The sequence below is a fragment of the Heloderma suspectum genome, chromosome 3 (assembly GCF_057233095.1).
Source record: "Heloderma suspectum isolate Gila_16-S chromosome 3, 16-S_ref, whole genome shotgun sequence".
Classification (NCBI taxonomy): Eukaryota; Metazoa; Chordata; class Lepidosauria; order Squamata; family Helodermatidae; genus Heloderma; species Heloderma suspectum.
Window position 1 is genome coordinate 182,170,484 of NC_139460.1, and position 25,705 is coordinate 182,196,188.

At 44.8% G+C, this 25,705-nt stretch overlaps 1 protein-coding gene across 1 annotated transcript in view; it reads left to right on the forward strand.

Annotated features, from left to right (window-relative positions):
- Positions 1–25,705, forward strand: part of PDLIM1 (PDZ and LIM domain 1) — an 80,875-nt gene that overhangs the window by 3,474 nt on the left and 51,696 nt on the right. The window contains exons 2-3 of the mRNA XM_084845146.1: positions 6,502–6,653; positions 25,253–25,337. Coding sequence (XP_084701272.1) covers positions 6,502–6,653; positions 25,253–25,337 — 237 coding nt within the window. The remainder of the gene's footprint in view (positions 1–6,501; positions 6,654–25,252; positions 25,338–25,705) is intronic.

The following is a 25,705-nucleotide window of genomic DNA, read 5'->3' on the forward strand; positions in this document are numbered from 1 at the left end:
GTGGGTTGTGCGTGGGAGGATTTGTCTAACTTTAACCCAGGAATGGGATAACTTTAACCCTCGGAAGTCTTCCAGGGCCTGAGTAAATTGCCTTTAGTGTAGCCTGTGGTCCTTGGAGTGTGCGTGTGGCACCATTTCAACTAGGTAGGCTATGCCTCCATTTGAATGCAAGCCTGGCTTGCGCAGAGGTTTGGCATTGTGCAAAGCAGATGGAAATTTCTGGCATAGCTTATACAAAATGGAAGTGAACATTATTACTTGGCCTGGTGATGCACTGGGGAAGCAGCAAAGTTGGGCTGAGGTGAGAGTGTGCTGTTACAAAACCTCTGTAATTATAACTATAGAGCAACATGAGGCTCAGGACCAAACCTGAGTGGTGTGGGAGTTCAGTGAACAGGATCTCCTGTGCTGGCTGTTTGTTAAACATCAAAGCAGCCGTGGGGGTGGTAGATAAGAGGCAAAACACTTAGATTCCCCACCCCCACCCCTGTGTTGTATTGTACTTATATGTTCTGTCCCTTGGGGCAAGTAGCAGCTTTTGGGGGATGGGCTATTTCAACCAGGACAGTGGGCACTGGGGAAAGGGTTAGAGCCCCCCTAATTCAGAGCCCCTAACTACATTCATATCTTAAAAACACACACACCAGAAAACAGGAGATCCTCTTCCTGGAGCTCCCATATCACATCTAGAGTGGTCCTAACAGCTGCTTTGTTCCCCTCTAAGCAGTGCCAGACTAAAAATTCTCTAGTTTGTTTGTAATTTATTACAAGATTGTAGTAATGTGATATATTACCAAGCGCAAAAAGTGGTTTACAATATAATAGTTTTGATGCAAAAGGGAAAAGTGACGGAGGAAAGAGGAAATGACGCAAATTCAGGAACCAACTATTCCATAATGTCATATAATGAAATTAAGCCTGCAGTCCTATACTGTCTTACCAGGGAATAAGCCCCATTGAACTCAGGTATGTAGTTTACAGTGTAAGTTTCCCATCTGCCACAGGAGAAGGTATCCTGTATGAGTGTGCGGGGCACAACTAGCACTCCATATGAGCCTCTGCAATGCACCAGTAGCCCCATGCCTGTGCAAAGTGTCCAGAGGCATCTCAGAGTGACTTTGAGAGGGCAAGGTACCACTGCTCAGTCCACACACCAAGGCACTGCCTGTGGAAGAGTGGTCAAGCATTAGCTGTGTCTCTGTCGCACTACTGAGACAGCTGTGACTAGAAGAGGTTCTCGTTGTAGACCTGCTCAGTGAAACCAGTGCATCAGCACTGACCGAAATGGCATTCCTGGAGCAGGCAAAGGAAAGAGAAATATCTGGCAGAGGAACTGGAGTTGTTGCAGCATGTTCTGCTTGACTTGAACTCCACCTTTATCAGGCAGATCATAGAAGTGGGTGAGCCTCCACTGGAGGAAGGACTTCTGATCAGCCCACTGAAAAACAACCTGATTCACCTGAGACCAATTGGAAACCACTGGCTTCTACTTGGATCCAAATCTAAATCTCAGTTTGGAAATCCAAATCATCATGCCTCCCATTGACTATAACTGGGAATCAACAAATGACTACAGCATTTTTTCTGTTTGTCAGATGTGGATAAAATTAGTAATCCCATACAATGGAATTACATCTACCAAATTTGAGACAAATAGGTGCAGGGAGTTTTGTAATCCCATACAATGGAATTACATCTACCACATTTGAGACAAATAGGTGCAGGGAGTTTTGTGCTACATGCATTTAGAGTGCAATCCTATCCAGATGCCCATCAACCTCTGAATTTGGAGGCTGATGGTCATCCTATGCATAATAGGAAGATCGCCTCCATGCTCCCCTGGTCTGCTTTTTAGCCAGACTGTCTTTGGAGAGCGGGAGGGAAGGATGCTGAGGCAGATGGAGGGTTGTTCAAAAGCCGTCTGCCCCATTCTCCTCCCCTCCTCACCCACAGAACCACCCATTTTCCTCCTCTGTGAGCTTGTGTTTGTGAGCTCGTAGAGGCAGCTGGTGCAGTTCTCTCTGGTGTGGTTCTCACTGTGAGGGAAAGGGGAAGGGGGTCAGGAGCTCAGACTCCTGAGTCTGAGGTTGGAGCACTGACTCTGACCTCAGATAGCGAAATCCGAACTATCCTATGGCCCCCAAGACACTGTCTAGAGGCCATAGGATTGCTCTCTTAAACAGTGATATATTTTTTAAAAGGGAAGTACCAAAAACTTTTTTATTTCTTGGCTGAATTGGATGAAATTTGCAGGGATAGTTGCCTTTTCTGAGGGGATCAAGCCTCACAAGTTTCAGACGACAAGATTCAGGGCTTTTTTATGCAAGAGCAGCATTTACAGTTTAGGAGATTACAAAAAAAAATTATGCACTTATCCTCCCATGGGTTTTGTGGGCATCTGTTATGAAAATAAAATGCAGCATAGAGGTGGCTGTAGTTAAGAAACGTGAAGATTTTCAGGAAGATAGGTGCAGTGTTTATTGTGGAAGGCGAGTGTTTAGATTTGGGGGATAAATTATTCCCTTCCCTTCCCCCCTACCCCATGTTTGTTTGTAATTTGTATGAAAATGCCATATGTCAAAGAAATACAAACCCCGCTAGAGAGATAAACCCCACTACTCACCGTCTCCACAAAACAGTAAGTGTACTACTTAAGTCTCCCCTTTTAATGTTTACTAGGTGCAGGAAGGAGATAGAAGAAATCCTTTTTCTGTTGGAGCGAAAGGTTTCAAGGGTTAAAAGGCCCAGTGATCACAGGAGGGGTGGGACTGACAGTAAGGGAATAGACGAAGAAGGATTGGGTGGTGCAGTGGGGATATCCCTGAAGACAGAATGAAGGTTTGGAACAGGGGTGGGGAACCCCCAGCTCACAGGCCGAATTAGGCCTGCAAGGCTTCATCACCCAGCCCATGGAGGCCCCACCTCTTTCTGAAGCCCCATCCCTCCCAGAAGAGGCTCTGTGCATTCCTCACCTTTCCCTATCAGGAAAGACAAGGGGTTTATGGCTCCCTTGGGAGCTGCTGTTTCAAGGTGCTCCAGGCTCCTTGAAATTCCAGCTTCTGGAGTCTCCACTCGCCCCTTGCCTTTCCCAAGGGGAAGGCAAGGGGCACATAGAGCTGGCTTCCTTGGGGCTGCTTCAAGGTTAGGCTTAGGGTTGGGAGTACCTTGAAGGGCCAGTCCTGAAGAAGCAGCTCGCTCTTGGCTGCAGCAGTGGCAAAAAGGGAGATGGTCTGGCTGTGTGTGTGTGTGTGTGTGAGACGGAGAGAGGTGTCAACTCCCACTCTGACCTCTAGCCACATACTCTGCTGCCATACAGCCTCAGGGAGGTTTCCCAGGTGGCTAGCTGGCCCTCAGGCCAAAAAGGTTCCCCATCCTGCCCCCCCCAAAGAACCACTTAGTGCAACCGAACTCTTCCCTCCAAATGAAAGCATGTCTTCTGTCTCATATATATAGATATAGAGAGAAGGAAGAACCCTTCCAACTCCAAAGCTAAAAGATATGCATAGCCTGGAAAAAAGGTATACTCCCTTTTCAAATAGAAGTTAGCCAAGCAGCAGTAGTCAGGAAAAGGTATGTAAAACAAATAAACACAAACCGCTGAAGAGCAGAAGAAAATTGTAAAAAAACAGGGAGGAAAAAGAACCCCAGTGATATCTTCCCCCTTTGTCAAGGCTCAAAAGTAAGGCTAGGTTTTTGGATCTGGGCTTAGAACCACAACAGAGAAGGGTTAGGATCAGGTTGCAAGTGTATACCCACAACAACACAACCTAACCCACCTGCAGCATGAGACCCAGCCCAACGTTTCCTTCCCCCACCCAGGTTTACAAAGCACTCTTTTACTGGGGAGTTCACCACAAAGCAAAGCCATGGAATGTACAGTTGTCTTGTGTGCAGTCCTGCAGCGATGCCCTCAAGAAAGAAATGGCGCTCAGGTTGCATTCCTTGAACTGTGTTCATGCAATCCATGGAGCGCTGCTGCCTTGTCCATTTGGACACCACATCCTCATCCCTGAGGAGGGAATGTGAACTTTTCTTGGCTTACTAAACCAGGCTTTTTGTACTCTGCAGAATCTTTGTGGCTGCTGTGAAAAAGGCAACTGGAGGTAGAGGATTGGGGCAATCCATGTTTCAGGGGTACTTTCCAGATGTCTTGACCAACCTTTAGTCAAATTGCCAATGAGACTGCCCCTGTGGCCCAGAGACAGGACACCATGATGTACCATGCTGTACCCATGGAGAAAAGACTCACATTGACCTTATGCAAACTGGCCTTCAGTGTGGGTTACCATCTGCTCAGCATCACCTTTGGCATTGGTAAATCCATGGCTTGCAAAGTCTTCCGTGAAATGGTGTGTGTGCTGAATGAACTGTAACTTTCAGATGTCATAAAAGTCAAAGATGAGAAAGGTCATCCAAGAATTCCAAGAGCTGGGTTTCCCTATGGCTGAAGGTGTCTTGGATTAATTACACATCCATATCTCTGCTCTGAAAACCGTGTACTGTAGTACTTACAGTACTACAACTGTAAGTGCTTCCACAGCATGGTACTTCAGTCTCTGGTTAATGCCGAGGACTGGTTCATATCCAGGAGAAGCCATGACACCACTTGTGTTCTGGACCTCTCCCCTGGCAGAGAAACTCTCAGCTGGAACCTTCTTCAATGGGCCATCAGTTCTAGTAACCCAAGTTCCAGTGCATACGCTTATCCTGGGTGACCAAGCCTTTGTTCTGCAAACCTAGCTAATCGTGCCTTACAGGCCACCCAGGATGGCCCTATGAAGCTATAATTACTGTCACAACAGGGCGAGGCTACTGGTGGACAATGCCTTTGGGTATCTTAAGATGAAGTGGAGGTCGTTTTACACTTGGCTTGATGTTGAAGAAACCATGTTGCTGATGTAATCATAGCCTGTTGCTTCCTCCACATCTGCAAGACATCTTGTGGAGCACCCATAGCTTTAGGGCTGGGTGCTTTAGGATGGAGGTGGGCAGAAGGTATATCTAGATGCTTTGGACCTCAACTCCCAAAAGTCTCTCCCACATTACCAGTGATCAGGAATGCTGGGAGTTGATGTCTAAAATATCTGGAGATCTACCTTCTGCTTCCCCTGCTTTAGGACAATGCTGTTTCTGTGGAAGATCCCATGCCATGGCCAATCTACCCTTCATCTCATGTTTCCAGATATCTGAAAGCAAGGGCAATCCGTTCATTTCTGTTGCAGTTCATCTTTGTTTGAAGGCACACATAGAATGAACAATAGTACATATGGCATGCTGTTGCTCACACATGCCCTCTTTCCCTCACCCTTTTAGAACAAATCCTAGTTAATGTTACTGCTTTCATTTACTGTGTTAATTAAAAACCAGTACATTTCTTCTTTGATAATACCAGGTGTGTTTATTAGATATTGGTTCTGGGTGGTGAGTAAGAGTTAATGCAAGGTGCATTTTGGGGTTTGGTGGCCTGGTGGAAACTTAAGTGCTAATCCCACTGGCATGGACCCAGGTTTCCCTTCCATCTGCTAGGGGAAGTTAGAGGTACACATTTGAAAAGCGCAGTACAACAAGGGAAATAAAATATTTTAGAGCTGTGTTGATGAGAAATCAGGTAATCGTTGATTACTTTTAAAATCCCTCTGCTGTGTTTTGCTGGAGGCTTATATATAATGCTCACTAACAGAGGTATGTGTGATGCATGGAGAAATTCTCTGGGGGCAGTGACCTGGTAGCACAACACAACTACCCTTCTCATCTGCTAAGGCACACATATCAGCCCACCATAGATTTAAGGAAAGAATACAGTTTGGGTTCAGGTGACAGTCTTTCAGATGGGGAAACTTTATCTTTCCCTTTGGCTTCTAATGGTAGGAAAGGATTAATAAATCTGGAGTCAAGACTTCATGAGGTGTGCCCTAGAATGGGGAAGAGGGGCAGCTTGTTTGGTTTCGTAGACATTCCAACTGTGACTGGACATTTCCCCACCCTGTTTCTGCAATAGACCAGTGGTAAATGAGCAGTTGATGTGGTGAAGCTGTGCTAGTCCTACAGTGCTGTGAAGGCATTCGAGATATTGAGAAGAAGCAGTCAGAAGAGGTGCGGGTAAAATAAACCAGAAATGGGTAAAAGAAATTGCAGCTCCTTTGGTCATCTGCAAGGCAATTGATGGCTATATCAACAAACCATGGTTAACATAAAACCTGGCTTAACATTACATCCTATACAACCACAGCTATAATCTCACCAGTCCTTAGAATTATTTTGTAAGGCAGGCCTGTAGTACAGATAAGGAAGTGCACTTGTACTTCCTATGTTTGAAGTTATTGGTATAACTTCAAAGCCATTCTTGCTAGCCTCCTTGTAGCCAAATCCTGGTTATTTTTGTGTTTGATTTCCCTCTCTCCAGTGAAACAAGTCAGAACCATCATGTAAAGAGCTACCTTAGAAAGGTAATTCAGATTCACTTTTGTGACTATTTCTGCTTATCTCTCTCTCTTCTCCCAGGTAACCCCTGGCAGCAAAGCTGCAATTGCCAATTTATGCATTGGAGATGTTATCATGGCAATTGATGGGGAGAACACAGAAAGCATGAATCACCTAGAAGCACAGAACAAAATCAAGGGCTGCATAGATGAGATAACTCTAACAGTAAGCAGGTAAAGTTGCCTCTTTGATAGAAGGAATGAAGATAGGACTCTTCTATGTTCCATTATAGTTTGAATTTGATAGCAACAGTATGTGTTTGGCTGATTTTTCTAGGCCTCTTCTTGAAGAAATTCCTTTTTGTAGGTTTACTGCATTCATAAAGGCTCAAAAAATTAATTCCATCTGGCAATCTGATGCAGGGGGTGTGGGGGAGTTTTCTTTGGGAGCTGGCAACTCAGTGGACCAATTGTAGAAAGCATGCTGATGTAGGGACCGAGGAAACAAGGAGTTCTGCTGCAAAGGCACCTGGGATACATGCCGGCAGCTGGCAGGAGGACTGAGGAAGGCTGAGGGGGGAAACAAGCCACGGCAAGTCACAGAGTCCCTGATTGTCTGTCAGGTTAGTGAATGAACAACCAACCCATGGTGGCTTATTCTCAGGGTGGCTTAGCGTGACATGTGAACCTGCCCATAGTTTCTTGGTTTTTTCAAAGAAACACTTTGATCTTTAGAAGCCTACACAGAGTAGAAGAAAATTCTGGAAATTTGACCGCGGTAATGCAGAAGAGTGTTATAGGCAAGCTCCACACAAGAGGCATCATGAACGCCAACAAAACTTTATTTGGAGTGAGGGTTATATAAAGAACTAAGAACAAGAGAAAAATAAACCAGATGCACAGACATAGTATATCACTCTTAAGAATGTCATATTGGGTATTTATGGCACCACTGTCCTTTGATAACTTCACTAGAATGATTTCCTTTATCTTGAAACATTGGTCAACACTTTGTAGAGTAGCAGTGGGGTCTGTGGAGGTGCGTCTTTGGCAGAAGGAGGAGAAATGGCTATGCTTAATCAGGTTTTAAGATGGTAGAAGAGCCTGGACTACTCACTTTACTTTTCACATTGTTATCAGTCACTTTTTAGATTAGCTAACATAATGAAAGTTTTGCCTTCCTTGAATTTTGAACTGCGAGAAATATTTTTTGGAATTGCATATTTTTTTCCTAGAAATTTTTGTGTGTGTTTGTGTTATTTAAAAAAGAGTCCTGATAGCATCAGAGAACAAGTCTACCGATTCTGGTAGATCTGGTGACTGAGCAGCAACAAGTCTTTACCAGGTTTACCAAGACAGGTAGACTGGGCTTCTGAGAAATTTGCATACCTGGTCTACTGCTCTGTTGTTGCTCAGTGGGTAGACTGGATGTCTGGACAATATCTTTCCACCTGTAGCTGAAACACTCAGTTCTTTCCCTGGCTCCCTTCAGCCCTGTAATAGCCCTTGGCCAAAGGACATTACAGGTGTGAAAGGCATGATTAATAATGTGGGGTGGGGATAACTTGCTCAGCTTGCAGTCCACTCCTAGGCTCTGCTCTCCAGGCAACACACAATAGACACAGCTACCTTCACAACCGGTTTCTTTATTACTACAATACATGAGGAAACACTAACTTCTGAGGAGTCACATGGCACACTGTCTCAGTTCCAAGCAGGGCTGTAGTGAGACATTTTTCATTGGGGGTTCAGATATAAGCAGGGGAAGCAAGAGGGTTGAGGGATAGCTCACCTTAAAGGAAGTTTCTGGAAAAACGTTTTGATAGGTAATGATGGCGAAAATGAACATCAATGTATGCATTTTAATTAGGAGCTATGTCTTGTGAAGTTTATAAGAAATCAAATCAATTTACAATACAATATTTTCCATATATGAAATAGTTCGGTGTGAAAGGTGCTTTACATCTCCTCTGGCCATTTTATTGGTAACATGAACTGCAAAACTGACACCCTCTGATAAGGAGAGAGATCCACACACTGAGCAACCACAGTATATGCAGAACCAAGATGTAGTTTATATCTTATCCCATTAACCCTATTTTACTATTTTTCAGAAAATACAAACAGCCTACTGGACCAGTCCATCTAGTCTTGCATTCTGTTGCCACCAGGGCAAGTGCAACATGTGTATTTATCTTCCTTTGCACAGGTAGAGACTTTGTAAAGTGGAGTTTGTGAGCAGTGCACATTCTGGCTGTGTTAACTTCTACCAAGCCCCAACCGCCTCACAGCTGTGAATTCTCTTGAGGCAACTGCTTTTCAAAACCAAAGAACTGCTCTGGCACTGCTCTTTGCCATGCCAGGAAAGCACTTAAGAAGTTTCACTGTAAAATTAAATTAATTAACATTGCTTTGCAAAGCAAGTGTTTGATAGCATGTCACATAGGGACTATATGTCTCTCTGAACTACAGGTGCTAGAATTAACTGCTCACACTTTCTGTTCTATAGAAAGGCCCTGGGCCAGCCAGCTGACATTGCTTCTAATTGGCTCACACAACCTATTTTGATAGTACATGGGTTTAAGGTGAATTATTTAGATCATTTGCACAGTAGGGTGGAGTACGGTATACCACAGTAGGGTGGTATAACTGTTTCAACTAAGGCTCTGGTCTAGTCACACTACACTCATCAAAACCATTTTGAAATGGAACCAGCTTGAAAGGATTCTGGGAACTGCAGTTCTGTAACAGTGGGCTAGGAATGTTCACTACCTGCTCAGCAAGTTCCCAGAATTCTTTCAAACTGGTTCAACTTCAAAACTGTTTTGAAGAGTGCCTGGAGACATCAAAGCAACAATCTCTGTCATAGAATTTTAAAGCTGCGTGTCCAATCCCCTCTTAAAAACCAGTCCCCCATAGATCAACATGAACAGTCCTACCAAGATTGCTTGCCGCAAGAAGAGAAAAAGCACCATTTTCTATTGCTCAGCTAATTGAAATATAGTGAAACTACATATTTACTTGGTTTACATGTAACACCAGTTCATGTTTTTTTAAATCCATGAATTGGTGGGGCTGCAAGCCCCCAAGCATGCTACCTCCCATGCACTTGTCATTTCCACTTTCAATCAGTTTTAATCAACAACCCAGGAATGCCCTGTTTGTGGGTTGTTTGATGTGACGTCCGAACCCGGGTGATAGGGTTAAGCAACCCAGAGTTTAATCTGTCATGCCCTGCAGGAGGAATTCTCCTCCTCTGAGGAGCTAGGGCTTCCAAAGACAGATGATGCCATGGAACACCCATATCAAGAGACCTGGGGGAGCTTGGGCCATCAGGAGAAGACCATGGATCCATCCCCACAGGAAGAGGGGAGCTCTGCTTCAGAGATGGAGGCGGAGCGATCCCCCCAGTCCCACAGAGGAGGGATACTGCCTATTTGAAGCTGTTGCACCATAAATACACCAGTGTAACCCTGGAGATAAAACTAGTGCAGGGGAATCTACACTAGTTTAGGAAGCTTACACCAAATCCAGCTGGTGTACGTTGAGCACTGGATTGAACCCTTAAAAACAAGCACACACGGGTCACAGTTATTAGCTAACAGATTGGAGCAGCATAGGGAAAGAAACAAAATCATTGCAACTGAAAATAATCATGGGGTTAAGTATTTGGATCCTGAGAAAATTGTTAATCTATTCGTTGAATATTTTGAACAAATTTATGCAATGCAGACAGTGATCTGGAATTAATAAAGGAATATCAGGTTACAGCAAAGGTGACTCTTTCGTGGATGAATTGAGGATGTTGGGGCAAAAAATCCCAACTTCAAGTATAGCCTGATGGGATCTGAGCTAGTGGTGACTGACCAGGAAAGAGATCTTGGGGTTGTGGTGGACAGTTCAGTGAAGATGTCAACCCAGTGTGTGGCTGCTGTAAAAAAGGCAAACTCCATGTTAGGCATAATTAGAAAAGGAATTGAGAATAAAACTGCCAATATCATACTGCCCCTATACAAATCTATGGTGTAACCACACTTGGAATACTGTGTACAGTTGTGGTCACCACACCTAAAAAAAGATATTGTAGAACTGGAAAAAGTACAGAAAAGGGCAACTAAAATTATCAAGGGGCTGGCACATCTCCCCTATGAGAGAAAGTGACAACAGTTGAGATTGTCTAGCTTGGAAAAAAGGAGGGTAAGGGGAGACATGATAGAGGTGTACAAAATTATGCCTGGTGTGGAGAATGTGGATAGGCAGACATTTTTCTCCCTCTCTCAAAATGCTAGAACCTGGGGTCACCCTGTGAAGCTGATTGGTGGGAGATTCAGGACAGACAAAGGAAGTACTTCTTCACACAACGCATAGTTAAACTATGGAATTCACTACCACAGGACGTAGTGATGGTCACCAATTTGGATGGCTTTAAAAGGGGGTTGGACAAATTCCTGGAGGAAAAGGCTATCAATGGCTACTAGTCTTGATGGCCATGTGCTCCCTCCAGTACCAGAGGCAGTGAGCCTATGTATAGCAGTTGCTGGGGAACATGGGTGGGAGGACACTATTGCACTCATGCCCTGCTTGTGGGTTCTTGGTCAACTGTTGGTTGGCCACTGTGTGACCAGAATGCTGGGCTAGATGTACCCTTGGTCTGATCCAGCATGGCTTTTCTTATGTTCTTATGGCTTGAAAGACCCATTACATCGGAAGAGATAGGGGAGGAGCTCTCTTGTCTTAAGTCAAATAAATCCCCAGGCCTAAATGGGTTTACTGGGGAACTTTATAAACACCTTAAAGAAATATTACTTCCGCATCTTCAGTCTGTTTTCAATGGAATTTTGGAGGGTGCCCAACTTCCTGAGACTTGGACACGCTCCAAAATTGTGGTATTATTAAAACCAGGAAAGAACTCACTGCAGATGGTCTCTTATAGACCAATTTCACTATTAAATAACAACTACAAACTTTTTACTTTGGTATTAACAAACCAACTGAAAGGGCATGTGGGGAAACCTGTTCATGCAGACCAGTATGGAAATATTCCACAAAGATTTATAGCAGATCCTGTTCAGAGGTTATGCAGTTTGATATGTATTTGTAAGGGACATAAATCTCCAATGGCAATTTTGGCCTTGGATTTGTTTAAGGCCTTTGATTGCGCAAATTGGAGTTTTCTGAAAGATGCCCTGTGACATCAATTTGGCCCTAAATTTTTGAATGCAATCCAAGCTATTTACTGTCCAACTTTGGCACAGATTCTTGTTAATAATTTAGACTCCTGTAATATAAATTTGTATAGTGGTACCCAACAAGGCTGCCTGCTGTCACCTATTTTGTTTACCGTAGTAATCGAATTTTTGCAAATCGATTTTGAGCTCATCCACGGGTAAGTGGAATTACAGTGGGTAATACGGAACATATGATTAGTTTGTATGTCGACAAACAACTCAATAACTCAGTGTTATTGACACTGAGTAATCCATCATATGGAATTCAGGCTCTACAAGTAGAATTAGATCAATTTAAGGAAACAGCGGGCCTGAGGGTTAATTTCAAGAAATTGGACCTTTTTAATTTAAATTTTCCTCCAGGTGGGCAATTAAGAGTCTCACAAAGACTAGGGATCCTATTAGTAAATAATTGCATTCACTATTTAGGGATTTATCTACCTAGGAATATATGAAAACTCTTTAAAATAAATTATGGGTGGCTATGGTAAAATATTTTGACAGATATAAGTAAATGGGAGAAATGTAATCTTCCACTTTTCAGTCGAATAGCAACTATTAAGATGATGGTCCTTCCTAAGTTAACATATTTGTTTTATGTATTACCCTTAGAACTTCAATATAAGACATTGAGAATTTGGCAGAGTAGAATAGAGCAATTTATATTTAAAAGTTGGAAACCACGCATAGCCAAATTTCTTAGATACAGGCAATGTGTAGCAGGAAGATGGGGTATCCCTAATCTAATATTATATTATGAATCGTATCAGTTATGTCACCTCCTCTCTTGGTTATCAACAGGTATTAATAATCATTGGGTACAGGTGGAGAGAATGATGTTACCATCACAGATAGTGGATTCATTTGTATATATTAAAAATGAACTTAAGAGAATATGTGTGAGTGAAACCTCTACATTGAGAGCAATTTTACAGGTATGGCGAGGGAGGAAAGAAAAATTATTACCAGGGATATCCCTTATGACTCTCTTACATTGTCATCTGGCCTTCCACTCTGAGGATCGACCAATGGATATACTGGCATTTGAACAGAAGGGGTTTTATAGGTTGAAAGAAGTTTATTTTAATGTCCTGCCCCTCCCCAGGGAGTTCTGGAGGACTCATTTGAAGGAGGTTGTAATAACTTGGTGATTATGGTATCAAGTCATTAGAAGAGAGGACATCAAACAACAGGCCGTGAGAAATTTAACACCATTTGAATCCATACATAAACCCTTAGACGATGGGGAGAAAGGTCTGGTGTCACATATTTCCAGAGTGCTAATTGATTTAGATATGGGTTCAGCTAACAGTTTAAAATGAATGTGGTGGACTGGGAAATAGAAGTAGAGAATGTTATATGGAATTTAGTGTTGGAAAAATTCCCATTTAAATCAGTATTTATTAATATGAGAGAACAAACTTTGAAGGTTCTTCAAAAATGGTATATGACTCCAGTTCCTTCAGCTTATATTAATCAGGAACTGTCAAGATTGTGCTGAAGGGGATGCAAGGAACCAGGATCAACACAGCATATGTGGTGGTCCTGTGTAAAAGTGGCAAAGTTTTGGACTGCAGTCTTTGGGGAAATTGATAAGATATTTGGACAGCAGTTGGAGAGAACACCAGAGTTGGCACTTTTACGATTGTTTTTTGGGAAATAATAGAAATGGCTCCTTTAAGCCGTTGGCTAGATTTTGTGGGTGGCAGCTAGACTGGTTATTGCTCAGTTTTGGAAGGACTTAAGAGGAGTCTCACTGGATGCTTGCTGGGCCCAGGTTTGGAAGATTGCCTTAACAGAAAAATTAACAAATAAGTTACAACTGGCTGGCAAGAGAAAAGGAAATCTTACCCTTACAGGCCACAGGAATAAAAACTCTGGATGTTTTGCCTCCTTGTTCAAAAAGCTTCTAGCATGGATGGAAAGTGGACCCAAGAGTGCCCCTTCCCTTTCCACTTTTATCCAGAAATAAATCAGCATGGATAAGTCAGCCTTTGAAATAAAACTCTGCATGTGCTATGTTGTTGCTTTAATATTAAGTTTAATGTCATTCAAATACTGCAGGCTTTCTCATTCAGAGAAAAGCAGCTCGTAGTGGCTTGGTTCACATGATCATGGAAGGGAAATAAGCCCCGGTGGCTTATTTCCACACACAGAGTGTGTTCATACGAAACACCAACCCATTGTGGGTGACCAGCCCACACAAAGACGCCACCCCCTTTTTCTCTACAGATCACTGTAACCACTTCTATTTTGACAGCTGTCAGACTAGAAGCAGTTAGTACCTTTGGGGGAGAAAGAAGGGATGGTGTGCACTTTTTTATGAAAATGGGGTGCTGGAGACTCAGGGGGGGTACACTAGAAGGAGGGGAACCTTATGGGTTGGGGTGGCACTTTAAATCCCTGGGTTCACTTCGCTAACTGAGTGATCTTGAAAACGTTGACAGATGGGAAAAGTGCTCAAGGTCATCCAGTTAGCTGAGTGCCCGCCAGGATTTAAAGTCTTGCCCTGACCAGTAGGGGTGCCCCCCTTCTACTCCACCCAACCCTGAGTCGGCAGCATCCCATTCCACCCTTTTTCACTGCTTTTCTATTAGCCAAGCTGGAGTTTGACATCTGTCAAAGGATCTGATTGGAAAAGATCTATGAGCGCGCAACTGCATATAGCCGGAAAAAGCAATCAATCAATCAATAAATAAATAAAGCGCCTTTGTGCACATAAAACGGGGCTGGGAAAATGCAAAAAATATTCCCAGCCCTGTTCTTGAACAAGAAAAAAAAATATTTTAAAGGGCTCTGACTGCGATCAGGATCGAGGTTGGAGCAGGGATGGTGGGCTTGGCAGGAGTTGGGGGACAGTGGCAGCCCCTCTGAAGTTTGGGCACTTTGGAGGGGCTGCCACTGGCAAGGGGAAAGGGGCACTGGCAGCAGCTTAGCTGCGATTGTGAAAGTGGCAGGGGGTTCTGATGCTTTTTGCCAAGCAGCTCGCTTCCTCATGCCCTTTACCCACAATGGGTTGGCATGTCTGGGTTTGGCCGACACACTAAATAGGGTAATACAAACCCTAGAATTGACCATGGGTTATCAGGGTAGATTGTTACTGAAAAACAACCCACTCTGATAAACGCAATCTGAGTTCACACAACACGCTAACCCACGATGGGTTGTTCAAGCAAACAACTCATGGTGGGTTAGTGTGTCATGCAAACACATTCAGGGGAAGGTTGCATAATTGACCTTGGCAGCACAGCTTATTGTATTGTGCAAACCTGGCTAGGGTGGCATGTTGCCATGGGTAACGAGCCACCCAGAATCCTACAACAGCCCATGGGCTCTAGGTGGCTTGTTTCACATAGCAACAAGCCACTGTGGCTGGCTTCACATGATATGAAAAGCAGTGCTGCCGAGGGTAATTATGCAAATCCCCCCAGCACATGACCAGCATGTGTGGGGTGGTTTGGTGGAATAAGCCACTGACCTGGTTCATATGATATGAAAGTTTCGCAACCTTGTTTGTTTCAGGGTGGCTTGTTGTGACGTCTTAGCCAGGTGCGGTTTCCTCAGCTTTAACCAAGCACTAGCCACCCTGAGGACCCATTGCTCCTGGTTGAGTTATTCAGGGTGGCTTGTTGTGATCATAGAATAGTAGGGTTGGAAGGGGCCTATAAGACCATTGAGTCCAGCCCCCTGCTCAATGCAGGAATCTAAGTCAAAGCATCCCTGACAGATGGCTGTCCAGCCTCATCTTGAATGCCTCCAGTGTGGGAGAGCCCCCCACTTCCCTAGGTAATTGGTTCCATTGTCGTATTGCTCTAACAGTCAGGACGTTTTTCCTGATGTTCAGCCGGAATCTGGCTTCCTGTAACTTGAGCCCATTCTTCCGTGTCCTGTACTCTGGGACGATTGAAAAGAGATCCTGACCTTCCTCTCTGTGACAGCCTTTCAAGTACTTGAAGAGCGCTATCCTATCTCCCCTCAGTCTTCTCTTCTCAAGGCTAAACATGCCCAGTTCTTTCAGTCTCTCATAGTGCTTTGTTTCCAATCCCCGATCATCTTTGTTGCCTTCTTCTGAACCCTCTCCAGTTTGTCTGCATCCTTCTTAAAGTGTGGTGCCCAGAATTGGACACAGTACTCCAGATGAGGCCTAACCAGTGCTGAGTAGAGGAGAACTAGTACTTTACGGAATTTGGAAGCTATGCTTCTATTAATGCAGCCCAAAATAGCACTTGCCTTTTTTTGCAGGCACATCACATTGTTGGCTCCTATTCAGCTTGTGATCGACAACAATTCCAAGATCCTTCTCACTTGTAGTGTTGTTGAGCCAAGTATCTCCCATCTTGTAACTGTGCTTTTGGTTTCTTTTTCCTAGGTGTAGAACTTGGCATTTATCCCTATTAAATATCATTCTGTTGTTTTCTGCCCAGCACTCCAGCCTATCTAGATCACTTTGAATTTTGTTTCTGTCTTCCAAAGTATTAGGAAGACTAATACTTTGTATTGTAATACATTAGTATTGTATTGTACAAATACAATACTAATAATTAGCTATTAGCTATCCTGTCCAATTTTGTGTCATCTGCAAATCTGATCAGCATTCCCTGCACCTCCTCCTCCAAGTCATTAATACAAATGTTGAAGAGCACTGGGCCCAGGACTGAGCCCTGCGGTACCCCGCTCGTTACCTCTCCTCAGCACTCTTGGAATCTGATTCTGTAGCCAACTGTGGATCCACCTGATCTTTGTTTCATTGAGCCCACTTTGAGCTAGTTTGCTCATCAGGAGATCATGGGGCACTTTGTCGAAAGCTTTGCTGAAGTCGAGGTATATTATGTCTACAGCATTCCCACAGTCCACAAGGGAGGTGACCTGATCAAAAAATGAGATCTGATTCATTTGGCCGGATTTGTTCTTAACAAATCCATGTTGGCTTCGAGTACACTGCATTGTTTTCAAGGTGATTACGGATGGATTGCTTTATCATCTGTTCCAGAATTTTCCCTAGGATTGATGTCAGACTGACTGGTCTGTAGTTCCCAGTTTGTCCTTTTTACGCATTTTGAAGATCGGGACCACATTAGCCCTCCTCCAGTCATCTGGCACTTTACCCATCCTCCATGATTTCTCAAAGAGAATAGCCAGTGGTTCTGAGAGTTCTTGTGCCAGTTCCTTTATTACTCTAGGATGCAGTTCATCTGGCCCTGGAGATTTGAACTCATTCAAAGTAATTAGGTGTTCCTTGACCATATGCCTATCAATCTCAAGCTGCAATCCTGCAACTTCAGCCTGTACTTCACCTTTGCCAGGAGAGTCATAGACCCTCTTTTGGGAGAAGACTGAGCTGAAGTAGGAATTGAACACTTCTGCCTTTTCTTAGTCATCTGTTATCATTTTGCCATCCTTATTGAATAGTTGAACCACCATTGCTTTCTTCTGTCTTTTACTATGTATGTATCTGAAGAAAGTCTTTTTGTTGCTTTTAGTATCCCTTGCTAATCCCAGCTCACTCTGAGCTTTAGCCTTCCTGACACCATCCTTGCAATTCTGTGCTACCTGCCTGTATTCTTCCTTTGTTGCTTGGCCTTCCTTCCACTTCCTATATGTGTGCTTTTTTGTTTTCAGGTCATCTCTAAGCTTTTTGTGATACCACATTGGCTTCTTCTGTTGTCTTCCACCCTTTATTCTTGTTGGAATTGTTTGTAATTGTGCCTTTAGACTTTCCTTTGTTAAAAGCTCCCACCCATCTTGGATTCCTTTTCTCGTTAGCATCGCTTGCCATGAGACCTTACTGATCATTGTTCTGAGTTCATTAAAATCAGCTTTCCTAAAATCCAGGGTATGCATTTGGCTACACTCGGCTTTTGCTTCCTTTAGAACCAAGTTATCCGCAACACAAGTCAGGAGTTTCTTGGAGGGGCCATGTTTTGCAGAATTTGTCTCCCAGCCAATATCGGGGAAATTAAAGTCCCCCATTACTACTACATCTTGCTTCCTTGAAACATTGGCTATTTGCTTTTCAAAAGCTTCATCCTCGTCTTCTCCTTAATTGTGTGGCCAGTAGTAGACTCTGACCACCATGTTCCTTTTATTATTTGCTCCATTTCTTTTAACCCAGATGCTCTCAATGGGGCTACCAAGCTCATCCTCCTGTACTTCTGTGCAGAGATATGTATTTTTCACATATAATGCAACCCCACCTCCCTTTCTGTTCCTCCTGTTCTTTTTGAACAAGGTATATCCTCCTGTTCTATCGTTTGTCTTTTCCCAAATCCATTCAGAACATTTAGATACATTTTTTAGAAGTCTATTTGGTCCGACTGAGACAGAATATTTTTTTTGTTTATATGTTACATAATAAGACAATTCTCCTGGCACTGGCCAATTTTGCCTTTGCAGCTCAAAGCTATAAATTTTCTAACTTTGCAAAATGATGAAAAAGTGTAACGTATGTTTTATCTGATTTTACTCATCTATGTTTTTTGTATGCGTGTTGTATTGGTTGAAACAATACAAGCTTTATTGTTTGATTTTCTTTCTCTTTCTGATTCCTTTTTCCTTCCCCTACATTTCATCCTTCTTCTACTTCCTAAAACTTCCTTTTTTGCCTCAACTTTTAATATTTAATTTATTTTATCTCTATACTGCCCAATAAACGAAGATCTCTGGGCGGGTCACAAAAATTAAAGCTACAAAGCGCAGTGTAAAACAATATAAAATATGAAAGTTTAAAACCACAATATAACATTACAACCAGAATAAAACCTAGCAGCAATGCAGAGATCTAAAATACAGATTTAAATCACCAAAGCTAAAAGACTGGGAAGCTAAAATGCTAAAATACTGGGAAAATAAAAATGTCTTCACCTGGCACTGAAAGGAGTACAACGTAGGTGCCAGGTGAACCTCTCTAGGGAGCTTATTCCAAAGCTGGGGGCACAGCAGAAAAGGCACTCTTCCTGGTAGCCACCCACCTCACTTCGTTTGGCAGGGGCTCACGAGGAAGGACTGCTGTGGATGATCGTAGGGCCCAGGCAGACACATATGGGAGGAGGTGATCCTTCCGTTAACCTGTCCCCAAGCCATTAAAGGCTTTGAATGTTAATACCAGCGCTTTGAATTTGGCCCAGAAATGGACTGGCAGCCAGTGCAGATGGAAAATTACTGGTGTAATGTGATCTCATTGGCTAGTCCCTGTTAGCAATCTTGGCGCTCTATTTTGAGCTAGCTGAAGTTTCTGGACCATTTTCAAAGGCAGCCTCATGTATAATGCATTGCAGTAATCCAGACAAGAGGTTATCAGCGCATGGATAACTGTAGCTAGGCTATCTCTGTCCAGATAGGGGCGTAGTTGGTATACCAGCCTAAGCTGATAAAAAATGCTCTGTGCCACTGAGTTCACCTGTGCCTCAAGTGACAATTCTGGGTCCAAGAGCACCCCCAAACTATGAACCTGATCCTGTAGGGGGAGTGCAATCCCCTCCAGAACAGGTTGAACATCACCTAGCCAGGCAGACGAACCACCCACTAACAGTACCCCCATCTTGTCTGGATTGAGTTTCAGTTTATTGGCCTTCATCCAGTCCATTACCGCGCGCAGGCACTGATTCAGAACACCTGAGTTTGATGAAAGAGAGAGGTTGAGCTGGATGTCATCCACATATTGATGGCACCTCAGCCCACACCTCCGGATAACCTCCCCCAGCAGTTTCATGTAGATGTTGAGCAGCATAAGGGATAAAATAGAGCCCTGTGAAGCCCCGTGGCATAATTGCCATGGCACAGAGCAATAATCCCCCAGCACCACCTTCTGGAATCGGCCATCCAAATAGGAGCAGAATCACTGCAGTACAGTGCCTCCAACTCCCAACCCAGACAACCTATCCAGAAGGATACCATGGTCAATGGTATCAAAAGCCGCTGAGAGGTCCAGGAGCATCAACAGGGTCGCACTCCCCCTGTCTCTCTCCTGGCAGAGGTCATCCCACAGGGTGACCAAGGCAGTTTCCGTTCCAAAACCAGGCCTGAAGCCTGATTGAAATGGATCTAGATAATCCATTTCATTCAAGAGTGTCTGGAATTGTCCTGCAATCAAGCACGGTGTCCAGGAAGGGAATGTTGGTCATTGGCCTATAGTTGTTAACAACTTCCGGGTCCAGGTTAGGCTTTTTCCGGAGTGGCCTAATTACCCCCCTTTTAAAGAGGCCAGCACTACTCCCTCTCTCAAAGAGGAATTTACTACTTTCTGGACCCAGCCAGACATCCCTTCATTGTTTGATGTAATAAGCCATAAGGGACAAGGGTCGAGCACACAGGTGGTTGACCGGACTTGGCCAAGCACCTTGTCCACATCTTCGGGCCTCAGTAACTGAAACGCATCCAATAAAACTGGGCCAGATGGTGCTCTGAATGCCTCTACTAATGGAACTGCATTAATCATGGTGTCCAATTCATGATGAATCTGAGCAACTTTATCTTCAAAGTGCCGTGCAAATTCATCACAGCATGCTACCGAGGGTTCTACAATCTCGCTTCCTGACCCAGAATGTAAGAGGCCACGAACTACTCAGAAAAGCTCTGCTGGACAACGCTGAGATATCAGTGGGTATCTCTGCTGATGGGACTGCATTAACTGGTGTCCAAGTTGTGATGGATGTGAGCGAATTTATCTTTGAAGCATTGTGCAAACTGATCAGAGCGTGCTACCAAGGGTTCTGCTATGTCTCTCCTTGGCGATTGCAGCCGACTGTGAACCACTCAGAAAAGCTGCAGTGGATGATACTGAGAAGATCCCATGGTGATGGAAAAGAACTCCTTTTTTGCTACCATCACTGACACAGAGTAGGCTCGATAATGAGCTCTAACCTGTGTTTGGTCAGACTCAGCATGAGTTTTCCTCCACCTGCGTTTTAGCTGTCTCCCCTCTTGCTTCATTGCCCTCAGCTTGGGTGTATACCAAGGAGCTGGCTGGGCTCTGCTTAGAAGGAGAGGGCGCTTGGGCGTGATCACGTCAACCTCCTGAGTCATCTCTGCATTCCACAGAGCAACCTAGGCTTCAACAGGAGAACAAGCTATACCAGCAGGAAAATCCCCTAGAGCCCTCTAGAATCCATCAGAATTCATTAGCCTCTAGGGATGGACCATTTTAATAGGTTCGTCACCCTTGCAGAGGGGAAAAGCTGCCAAGAGTCTAAATCTCAGTAGGAAGTGATCCAACCATGGCAAGGGGTCAGACATTAATTCCCCCATTTTTGGATCACCATCCTCCTGCCTAGTCAAGAAAACCAGAGCAAGCAGTGTCCTTTTACATGTGTTGGGCCGATGACATGTTGGGACAGTCCCATGGTTGTCATAGTGGCTGTGAAGCCCTGAGCCACTCCTGATACAGCAGCCTTGGCATGGAAGTTGAAATCCCCCAGGACCATCGTCCCAGGGGTTCTCAACACCAAATCTGAGACCACCTCCATCAGCTCAGGCAGGGAGTCTGATGGGCAGCGGGGTGGGTGGTACACCAGCAGAATCCCTAATCTGTCCCGGGTACCCAACACAAGGTACAGACACTCAAGATCCACACTCGAATGAACAGGTAGCCTAGAGAAGGAGACTGAATTCCTATATGTTGAAGCACAGGTGTTGTGATGTCTTTGTATTTGTAGAGCTGTCAAATGATGAGTGTGCTGGTTGGGATCATGTTTAGGGATGTACGAAAGTCACTTACCTTTTCGAAGGGTGACATTCGCGGTGGGGGGGAGGCGCTCCGTTCCCCCCCCAAAAAATTCTCTCCGGCCGGCTTCATTCCACAGCAATTCCGCAGAGCCGCCAGCCGGAGCTGCCCGCAGCCGGATATCCGGCCGCTGGGCAGCCTGCAGGGATGCAAATGGTGGCAGCCATAGCCACCGCCATTTGCATCCCTGTATTTTGCCGTGATAGGCTACGTAGATATTTATGTAGCCTATCATGGCAAAAAAAAAACCCAAAACAGCGAACGCAAATGGCAGCGGCTACGGCAGCCGCCATTTACGTTCCCTTTTTTGGGGGCCCGTGATAGGCTACGTAAATATTCACGTAGGCTATTACGGCAAAAGAGAGGGGTGCAACTGGCATAGTGGCCGCCATTTGCGTTCCCTTTTTTTTGCCGTGATAGGCTACGTAAATACTTACGCAGCCTATCACGGCTTCCGCAGGGACGCAAATGGTATCCCTGCGTTAGCCGTGATAGGCTACATAAGTATTTACATAGCTTATCACAGCTATAGTGAAGAAGCGAATGGCAGCCGCAGACGCGGCCACCATTCGCAAAGCGGCATGAACGGCAGCAGGTAGGTGTTCCGTTTCGCGCGCCTTTCACGGGGTGGGGGGGCTTCGTTCCACCATGGATTTTGGGGGGGGGCGAATGCAGTGGCATTCGGCCTCACCGAGATTCGTGGCGGAATTCTCTGACATCCCTAGCCAGGTTATGGAGGCATTTCTGTGTTGCCATGCATGGATTATCTCCCTCCATATGTGACTGTTGTGGGGACATTTTCAATGCATCACACCATGATTGGTATGCATCATTGTATTGCCATGGTGCTGGAGGTTCGGATGCTGACTGATAGTGTTGCAACATTAGTGTCATGTAGGGATGTACAAAAGTCACATTTTCGAAGGGTGACATTTGTGGTGAGGGGGAGGCGCTCCATCCCTCCCCCTGAAATTCTCTCCAGCCAGCTCCGTTCCGCAGAAATTCCGTGGAGCCGCCGGCTGGGGCCGCCCACAGCTGGACATCCGGCCGCTGGGCAGCCTGCAGGGACGCAAATGGCAGCTGCTGTAGCCGCCGCCATTTGTGTCCCTGTATTTTGCCGTGATAGGTTACGTAAATATTTACGTAGCCTATCATGGCAAAAAAACCAACAACATAGCTACAGCAGCCACCATTTGCATACCCTTTTTTTGTTTTGGCTGTAATAGCCTACGTAAATATTTATGTAGGCTAAAACGGCAAAAAAAAGGGTATGCAAATTCTTCCCTTAGTTAAGCCGTGATAGGCTACATAAGTATTTACGTAGCCTATCACGGCTACATGGAAGAAGCGAATGGCAGCCGTGTCTGCAAATACAGGGACGCAAATGGCATTCGCAAGTCAGCGAATTCCCTGCATTTATAATACCCTGCATTCACAAATGGTATTTGCAAGTCAGCGAATACCTTGCATTCGCAAGACAAACAGGAAGCAGGTAGGTGCTCTGTTCCGGGCCCATTTCTCAGGGTGGGGGGGCTTCGTTCCACCACAGATTTCGGGGGGCCGAATGCACTGGCATTCGGCCTGAGATCTGTGGCGGAATTCTCTGACATCCCTAGTGTCATGAGATGTTGTCCTCGAGGACAATCATTCTGGGAGTCCTCTGTACCAAACCAGAGACCATCTCCATCCAGGCAGGGAGGCTATTGAACTGCAAAGTGGGTAGTATACCAGCAGCAACTCCAACCTGTCCTGAATGCCCAACACAAGCTAGAGACAATCCCTTACTAAAGAGACATTGTGGTGTCCAACAGATACAAAACAAAAGTTTTTGCTAAATGAGACATAGCCTAAGATTTGTAGATACCAAGGTGTCGATCCACTGATTAGGCATTTTGTGGTGGTGCCCGCAGCAGTTTATCAAATTCCCAAATGTGCCCACAGGTCCAAAAAAGTTGGGGACCTCTGCTCTAAGGCAGGGGTGGGCAGATTTCAGGCTTGCAGGATCTACTTAATTCTTTTATTAGAACCCCCAAATCCACCTGGTGCTAAAGTCAGATTTAGAATGAATTATTTCTGAGCCTATGAATTTGTTTTGAGCACCAGAACTGAATGGAGCCCACAGTCCTTCCACAAAAATCCACTCCTCATTACCCTAAAGCTTTCTTGATTTCAGCCAGGGGTGCAGAACTGTTTGGGGGGGCAGATGACCAGCCCTCCAAGGGTTATAGGACCTCAGGTGGGCATGGCCATGCTCATGCTCACCTGATGTCATTTGCTTCCTGGTCGATACATGAGCTGGATCTTCCACCTGGTGCTTTGGCTAGGGACCAGGCTTTGCAGCTTCTGGGTCAGGGAATCCCCACTGGCAGTGAAGCTGTCATGGCCAAGATGCTGGGTGGACAACCCAGCTGGCCCCTTGGCTGCCTGCACTTCTCCCACCTTATGTCTTTCCCCATTGGAGAGCTGGCCCAGTCCCATTCCCTCCTTCATCAGTGGAGCAAAGGGGACTGGGCTGGCTCAGCTTTGCTCCACCCAGGCTTTCCTTAAGTAGGGAAAGCCTGGGCAGAGCAAAGCCTCCCTTGCCTAGGCGCCAGAACAGGATCACTCCTCCACCTGGTACCTTGGCTGGGGAATCCCCTGCATGCTGCTCCCAACTTGGAGTGGGAGCAGTGCACAGGGGAAACCCTGTTGTTATCTCTCATCACAGACTGGAGATAACAGTGGGGATTCATCTCCCCACCTCCTCCTCAAGCCCCCCCCCCTCCAGCTTCCAGGGGTGGGTCTTGGAGAGGGGCTTGTGGAACCAAGGGGGTAGGGTTTGTGGAGGCTTGCAGAGCTTCCATGGGATGGAAGCAGAGCCTCTGCAGGCTGGGGGTTCTGCACCCCTCATTTCAGTAGCATAATTTAGGGAAGGGGAGTAATTTTGTAGCTGCTGTTGTTAAAGAGTTGGGAGTCAGAATTCCTTACCAACCTACTGAAAGTTACCCAGAGAGCTACCAGTAGACCCAAATCTACCTTCTGCCCACCCTGCTCTGAGGAAGACCTGCTGTATGATCAGTCCCTTTGCTTTTAGGTGGCACACACTTTATTTTGTAGGTGATCAAAATAGCTTTTCTAATTACTGATATAAGGATGCAGAGCTCATTGTGGTGATAGGCAGCTCCTCTTTTAAAAGTGAGTTTCTGACAAGTCCAGAACAGCACCACTTCCTGAATAAGGGCATGTATTGCTCTTATTTGTGCATTCTCCTCAATAGGGACTGGTATTACCTGAGCTGTTTTGTGTCATCCTGGATTTTAAGCTAAAATGGAGAGGAAGAGCAACACTTTCATGGTAGATGTTTCCTTCAGAAGGCAACTCTGCTGTTATGGTGGATAGCATTTAGTGACCATCTTTAGAAAGCTATTCAGACAGAAGCAAATATATACTTACACACCCGGACCAGCATAGAGCATGTGAGGTGGAGTGGAAAATACTGGACTTCACACCACAGCAGTTTTTCAAATTCGCAAATGTGCCCACGTATCCAAAAAGATTAAGGACCCCTGCTATATAGGTACAGCAAGAACCATACTAACAGTTGTAAATACTTGTTTATGCTAAGGTTATTTTTCCCCACACCTTTAAAATGAGTAGCCCTGAAGGTAATGGGCCAGAATACTGAAATAGGAAACATTTCTGGGGACTCATTTCAATATAACATTTCCCAGTGGCAGAAGGTCTGCTGTGACTGGGCACAAGTACAGTATGTTCTGAGTACAACTGACAAATTTCATAAACAAAAACCTGGATTCTGGGAGAATTTCTAGAATTGTCAGAAGCAACATTAAATATTATAGCAAATGTGGAGAATACTAGAGTTAACCACAAGATCTTCTTCTTTGCAGAACTGAATCAAAAATCTGGTCACCACTGATTACTGAGGAAGGGAAAACCAATCCATACAAGATGAATCTGGCTTCCCAGCCACAGGTAAGTGCCATGAATGATGCCCTGCTCCTTTTCAGCAACGTGTGTGGGTTTGGATTTACTGTGCTGAGGCACCATAAATTTTTCTCACATAACTAAACAAAGACAGCCATAACTGTCTTTTCTCACATAACTTGGAAATACCCTTTCTTTTCTCACATAACTTGGAAATACCCTCTGCAATTCCCCAGTAGTATATTGGACACCTTCCGACCTGAGGGGCCAATCATCCAGCGTCATATCTTTTAGCCTTGTGATATGTTCCATGGGGTTTTCTTGGCAAGAATACTGGAGTGGGTTGCCATTTCCTTCTCCAGTGGACCACATTTTGTCAGAACTCTCTGCCGTGAGCTGTCCGACTTGGGTGGCCC